This window comes from Gigantopelta aegis, chromosome 13, assembly GCF_016097555.1.
Source record: "Gigantopelta aegis isolate Gae_Host chromosome 13, Gae_host_genome, whole genome shotgun sequence".
Taxonomy (NCBI): Eukaryota; Metazoa; Mollusca; class Gastropoda; order Neomphalida; family Peltospiridae; genus Gigantopelta; species Gigantopelta aegis.
In genome coordinates, this window is record NC_054711.1 from 30,875,065 (window position 1) to 30,882,680 (window position 7,616).

Sequence of the window (7,616 nt, forward strand, 5' to 3'; positions counted from 1 at the left end):
CGATTATTTAAGAAATAAATGTGCTCTAGTAGTGTCGTTAAAAAAACCTGCTTGTTTATATTAATAATCGGCTATTGGTTGTAGGACATGATAATTATGACACACAGGCTATTCTTAGTATAGAGGAAAGCCGCTACATTTGTTTCTGTTAATAGCAAGGGGTATTATATTTGGACGTTCACAAATAGAACAACACACACGTCGGCCTTTGAAATACCAGCCGTGGGGACAGGAGAAAACACCAATCGAAGAGTCCACCGAGGTGACTGAGCTGGATCCGCCCCCTTGAAGAAGGAAGGAAGGAAATGCTTTTATTTAACGACGCACTCAACACATTATATTTACGGATATATGGCGTCAGACATATGGTTAAGGACTACACAGTTATTGAGAGAGGAAACTTGCTGTCGCCACTTCATGGGCTACTCTTTTCGATTAGCAGCAAGGGATCTTTGATATGCACCATTCCACAGACATGTTAACACATAATACCACGGCCTTTGCTATACCAACCGTGGTGCACTGGCTGGAGCGATAAATAGCCCAGTGGGCTCACCGACGGGGATCGATCCCAGACAGACCGCGCATAAAGCGAACGCTTTGCCACTGGGCTACGTCCCGCCTCCTCCCCCTTGAAGAAGTAGTAGGGACGGGATTTAACTCAGTCGGCTGAGTGCTCGCTTGAGATGCTTGCGTCGCAGGATCGAACCATCTCGATTAGGTGTTTTCTCAGTCCAACCAGTACACCACAACTGGTCAAAGGCTGTGGTATGTGCGTTCCTGTATGTGGGGAAAGTGCATATAAAAAGATTCCTTGCTGCATTAGGAACAAAATGTAACGGGTTTCCTCTCATAACCACGACCCAGAAGTACCAAATGTTTGACATCCAATAGCCCATGATTAATTAATGTGCTCTAGTAGTGTCGTTAAACAAAACATACTTAACGAAGTAGATTTATCTAATTTTATGGTTGAAGGGACGGAACGTAGCCCTATTGTAAAACGCTCCCTTGATGCACAGTCATATACATATAAAAGATCCTTGCTGCATGAAGAAAAATGTAGCGGGTTTCCTCTGACGACTACGACTCAGAAATACCAAATGTTTGACATCCAATAGCCGATGATTAATTAAACAGTGTGCTCTAGTGGTATCGTGAAACAAAAGACTATTTTGTTTTGGATGCGCGGTCAATCTAGGATCGATCCCCGTCGGTAGGTAAATTAGGCTATTTTTCGTTCCAGCCAGTGCAACAGGACTGGTATATCAAATGCCGTGGTATGTGCTATCCTGTCTGTGGGATGGTGCATTAAAAAAATCCCTCGTTAGTAATGGAAAACAAATATAGCGGGTTTCCTCTCCAAGATTATAGGTCAGAATTACCAAATGTTTGACATCCAATTGCCGATGATTTAATTAATCAATGTGCTCCAGTAATGCCGTTTAACAAAATAAACTTTAATTTTTAAAAATTAATAATCCGCTATTGGATGTCGAACTTAATAATTATGAGATCATATATTAGATTCTTAGAAGACACCCGCTACATTTTCTGCCAGTAGCAATGGGTATTTTATATGCAGTTTTCCATAGATAGGGCAGCATATTCCACGGTCTTTGATATACCAGTACGACTCCAGCACTCAAGGCGACCTGACTTGATCCGGCCCTTTCAACAAATAGATTTATTGTATTTTATGGGTGAACTTTTAAAAATATGTTATACGATTTCTCTTTTCATTTTTTTGTCCTTCTTTTTTTTGTCCGTGTGTTAAAACAAGACGATGAAGTATTGTTTCAGCTGGGATCCATTTGACTACAGACTGAGCACGTGGAAGAAAGCACACCGTGGTTGTTCTAGTCGATATAGGTATGCGAATGCCTCGAGGCAATTAGTGCTGCTCGGATGTCCAGACGCCCGCTAACAGACGAGTTATCGGAATCCAGGTAAACAGTTGGCGATCTCAGGCAAACGGGCTGCCATATTAACAAGGTGATCTATTGCCCGACGAGCCTTGATTGCCCCGTCTACCCCGTACGAGAAACGATAGCTGACGAGAACACGACGGCCTGATAATACTAGTGTGTACTGGTGAAGACGTTCCAGTGAAATCGATTTGAAAGAAGAAAGAGAAAACTCAAGAGTACAAAAAGGTAGACCACAAATACCCTCCACTCCTCAAACCCAACGACAACCGACAAAACATCCCCAACAAATCATGGCTTGGGTGTAAATATGCCGGGGTTGTATCAGTTTGCGGTAGTTTCCATAAGGAAGGAAGGAAGTGTTCTATTTAACGACGCAAATTTTATTTACGGTTATATGGCGTCAGACATAATGGTTAAGGATCACACAGATATTGAGAGAGGAAATCCGCTGTCGCCACTTCGTGGGCTACTCTTTTCGATTAGCAGCAAGGGATATTTTATATGTACCATCCCACAGACAGGATAACACATACCACGGCCTTTGATATGCCAATAAAAGTAAAGTTTGTTTTATTTAACGACGCCACTGGAGCACATTGATTCTTTATCTTATCATCGGCTATTGGACGTCAAACATATGGTCATTCTGACACTGTTTTTTTTTAGAGGAAACCCGCCCTCGCCACATAGGCTTGATATGCCAATAGTGGAGCACTGGTTGGAACGAGAAATAGCACTGAACGAGTGCTTTACCATTGGGCTACGTCCCTCCCGTGCGTACATAAGAAAACAACTATTTCATTTCAATTTATTTTTGTGCTTATGTCCAATTAAGGTTCAAGCACGCTGTCATGGGAACACATCTCTGCTATATGTGCTGTCTGTCCAGGGCAGAGAGTTAGTAGTTAGGTGTTAGCGGTTAGTAAGAGAGAAGAGGGTGTAGTGGCCTTACACCTACCCATCGAGTCGTTACAACTCGCTCTGGGTGGGAGCCGGTACCGAGCTGCGAATCTAGTACCTTACCAGCCTTATGTCCGATAGCTTAACCACGGCACCGCCGAGGCCGGTAACAAATATTGAATAGTTATTAAAGGGCATATATCCTGGTAAACACGACAATATAGATTAAAGGGACAGACCCTAGTTTTTAAACTCTAAGACATATTTCTCACTATTTGAGCCGTTTATGATGACCGAATAACCGAAATGTTTCTGGTCATCCTGGTCTTTCTAAGACCACAAAATGCATTTTTCATATTTTTTAAAACGCGCGTGCGTCTGAGAATTAACGGTTATGGAGTCGCGTTTTATTCTATTTTTAAGGGTATTTCAACGTCACAGACTCTTGTTTCACTCTGTTGTATCCAAATTTGTTGCAGGTTTGTAAATTAACCAAACTTAGTGTCTATTTCTGCGGGTTGAAACTAGGGTCTAGGTGAAAAATATGCCTTAGTGTTTACAAACTAGTGTCTCTCCCTTTAAGATCCTAACAATTCAACTCTTTTTCTATATAAACCGGCCTCGGTGGCGTCGTGGCAGGCCATCGGTCTACAGGCTGGTAGGTACTGGGTTCGGATCCCAGTCGATGCATGGGATTTTTAATCGAGATACCGACTCCAAACCCTGAGTGAGTGCTCCGCAAGGCTCAATGGGTAGGTGCAAACCACTTGCACCGACCAGTGATCCATAACTGGTTCAACAAAGGCCATGGTTTGTGCTATCCTGCCTGTGGGAAGCGCAAATAAAAGATCCCTTGCTGCCTGTTGTAAAAAGAGTAGCCTATGTGGCGACAACGGGTTTCCTCTAAAAACAGTGTCAGAATGACCATATGTTTGACGTCCAATAGCCGATGATAAGATAAAAAAATCAATGTGCTCTAGCGGCGTCGTTAAATAAAACAAACTTTACTTTTTCTATATGAGTATAATTAAAACCGATGGTATTATCGAAAGTTGATCGGTTAGTGCAAATCGATTATATCCGATGATAAAATTCCATCCTATTTCCAATACAACTTGCTACGAAGCAACCGGCCTAGGTGGCGTCTTTGTTAGGCCATCGGTCTACAGGCTGGTAGGTACTGGGTTCGGATCCCAGTCGAGGCATGGGATTTTTAATCCAGATACCGACTCCAAACCCTGAGTGAGTGCTCCGCAAGGCTTAATGGGTAGGTGTAAACCACTTGCACCGACCAGTGATCCATAACTGGTTCAACAAAAGCCATGGTTTGTGCTATCCTGCCTGTGGGAAGCACAAATAAAAGATCCCTTGCTGCTAATCGGAAAGAGTAGCCCATGAAGTGGCGACAGCGGGTTTCCTCCCTTAATATCTGTGTGGTCCTTAACCGTCAATAAAATGTGTTGAGTGCGTCGTTAAATAAAACATTTCCTTCCTTCCTTCCCACAAACCTCACCAAGACCATACTATAAAATCGAAAGAGCTAGTCCACATTTCCTAAGAACACGAGACACGGTAAAATTAACCTAGTAACACATTTTGAAGAGAAAAAAAGAGAGAAAATCTTAACTACTACTTCAAAGAGAATTTGAAAATAAACAGATTGGATTCTTTTCAGCTAAACATTTGCGTATCAATGTCTAATTACCTGTTAGCCCTGACACCCGTGATAGAATGGGAATTTGTTTCAACGTGTGTCGAGTGGGACGCCCGTTTTAAAGGGCCACTTTCAGTCTGGCATAGTGACGACTTCACTCCAAAATATTTATTAATTTTTGTTTTAAAATGAACGGACGGTATCTTAATTGTTCAACTACATTATAAAGGTTTTTATTTATTTATTTATTTGTTTGTTTGTTTGTTTGTTTGTTTGTTTGTTTTTTTATTTGTTTGTTTGTTTGTTTATTTATTTATTTATTTATTTATCTAGTTAGTTATTTGTTTATTTGTTTATTTATTGTTTATTTATTTATTTATTTATCTATTTATTGTGTTTGTTTGTTTGTTTGTTTGTTGTTTAAGTTGTTGTTTGTTTTGTTTTTGTTGATTTTGTTGTTTTCTTTTGTTATTGCTGGTTTTTTGTTTAACGACACCAATAAACCATATTGATTTATTAATCATCGGCTATTGGATGTATTTTAAAATGTGACTGTTGTTAAACATACCTTCCTTTCTTTTAGTTTGCCTCTGAAGCACATAACTTTGAGTGGTAAATGCTCCATGTACTGTCCCAGGGTACAGTTTCACCGCTCGGATTTGAACTGGTATCTACACTCGTACAGAGAGAGTTTCGGACTGAACGCTAGCGCCGCATCCAATCTATATAAACCTTAATAACTGTCCTCAAAGAAACATTTCCCCTTCCCTTACCTTTGTGTAATAAATGTTCCCTGTACTGTCCCAGGGTGCAGTTGCGCCGCTCGGACTTAAACTGGTATCTACAATCATACAGGAAGTTTCGGAGCACACGCACGCGCCACATCCACTCTATATGAGCCTTAAAGGGACATTCCCGAGTTTGCTTCATTGTAAGATGTTTCCGACTAATAAAATATTTCTACGAGTAAACTTACATATTAAATATATTTTCTTGTTTAGAATATCAGTGTCTGTATATTCACTGTGTTTCTGGTCGTCTTAATATTTGTAAGAAGCCCAAATTGGCCCAAAGTACGAAAAAAAATATTTTAGGAACTAAAATTAAATTTAACCTAGTACAAATATTAGAACGCCCAGAAACACTTTTACTATGCAGCCACTAATATTTTATGTGGAAAAATATATTTGATATGTAATTACAATCGTTAAAAAGTCTCTGTTAGTCGATAACATCTTTAAAATTGCAGCAAAGTAAGGAATGTCCCTTTAAGTGTCCTTAAACAAAACTAATTTCCCTTTCCTTCCTGCTCTGGACGGAGGAGCCGGCACCTACGCCCAGGACAAGCGTGCGCTACAACAGCTTGTTCTGAATGTGCACATAAAACACTATGACCTGACCTGACCTGACCTGACCTGTCCTGACCCTTGTCTTACCTTTGCGTAGTAAATGCTCCCGGTACTGTCCCAGGGTGCAGTTCCAGCGCTCGGATTTGAACTGGTATCTACACTCGTACAGGGAGAGTTTCGACGCCTCCAGGAGACTCTCGGCCACGCCTTTCCCGCGCCGACACATCCTCTTCTGCTTCTTCTGCAGCTTGAGCATCTCGCACATCTTCCCCGAGGACATCTTGTGACGTCCCAACTCGTACATCTGGCTGGGGTCTAAATCCTGAGAGAGGGAGAGAATGGGTTCCCTCGCAGTCAAACTGAAATGATAGAAAAGCAAGAATAATAGGTCTGTGTACTGGCTGGGACCTAAATCCTGATATATAAATAAATATATATATGTATGTATGTATGTATGTATGTATGTATGTATGTATGTATGTATGTATGTATATATATATATATATATATATATATATATATATATATCGTTAAAAAGTGTATGTTTTTCTCTACATGTATATATATATATATATATATATAATATATATATATATATATATATATATATATATATATATATATATATATATATATATATATATATATATATAATATAATAATATATAATATAATATATAATATAATAATATATATATATTGTTGTGGCCGCGTCCCAAAGATATCAACAAAGTCCAGAGAATACAAATAACATCCACAGATGACAAAGACGAAGTGTTCCAGTTTTCAGAATTATAAATTTATTTAAAGGTGATGAGTAAATGGAAATAAAGTTAATGTTCGCAAGTAAGTTTCCAACATATAGATAGATAGATCTCTTCCTTTCAGCTCTAGTTATATTAAACCAGTGAGGTCTGCATCTCCAATAAACGTAAACAGCTTGCAGTTGCTTATAAATATTGTTTTCATAAAACAAGTTAATTAAATAAAGATGGTAAAGTTAATAAAATTTGACTTTAAAAATATAAGTAAAAGCTATTCCAGTGTCAATTTAAATGTATGCAATGTAATAAAGTTGGAAAGATGGACAAGGGGACATGTCTTTAATGTTTGTTTGTCAGACCGCGAACAAGTGAGAACAACCGTTGACGTCCATTGACGTCAGCCTTTTATACGTTTTCTTAAGTACCACGTGACGTCATAACAGCCAATCAGAAATTACGTCACGCTAGGAAGAGATCTAATTCACAAAATAAATATCATTTCATTTAATAATTACGTTATGCACACAATTGCTCAATAAATAAAGTAATTGCTTTTTGGTCCAGCTTCCGTTTGCAGTTTACAGTTTGTAAATGCACACTCTAAATCCTAAGAAACTTCAACTTTTGTAAATACGTCAGTTTAGCCCATAGCAAAAGCATTACCAACTTGAAATAATTAATTCTGCGAATTTCTAAAGTGCATAAAGATAAAACTAACATTTCTTAATTGCTTTTTTAGTCTAAAATTTGCGTAAAACAATTTGACAGAAAAAGCCTTTAGAATATTTATAAAAACGACATTATTAACCAGGCACAAAACACGCTCATTTTGCATAGCAAATACATTGGGAATTCAAGCTAATAATACAAACAAATTCTAATGTGCATAAATATGAGACTATTATTACACAATTGCTTTTTTGGTCTAATTTCAATATAAAATAGTTTTAATGAAAAAGCCTTTGGGAATATTATAAAAACAGCATGTTTATACTGTTGTTTACAAACATTGTGTACC

General features: G+C 38.5%; 1 protein-coding gene across 1 annotated transcript in view; it reads right to left on the reverse strand.

The window, feature by feature from the left end:
• LOC121387091 (protein Wnt-9a-like) overlaps positions 1–7,616 on the reverse strand; it is a 66,581-nt gene that overhangs the window by 40,375 nt on the left and 18,590 nt on the right. The window contains exon 2 of the mRNA XM_041518112.1: positions 5,922–6,193. Coding sequence (XP_041374046.1) covers positions 5,922–6,193 — 272 coding nt within the window. The remainder of the gene's footprint in view (positions 1–5,921; positions 6,194–7,616) is intronic.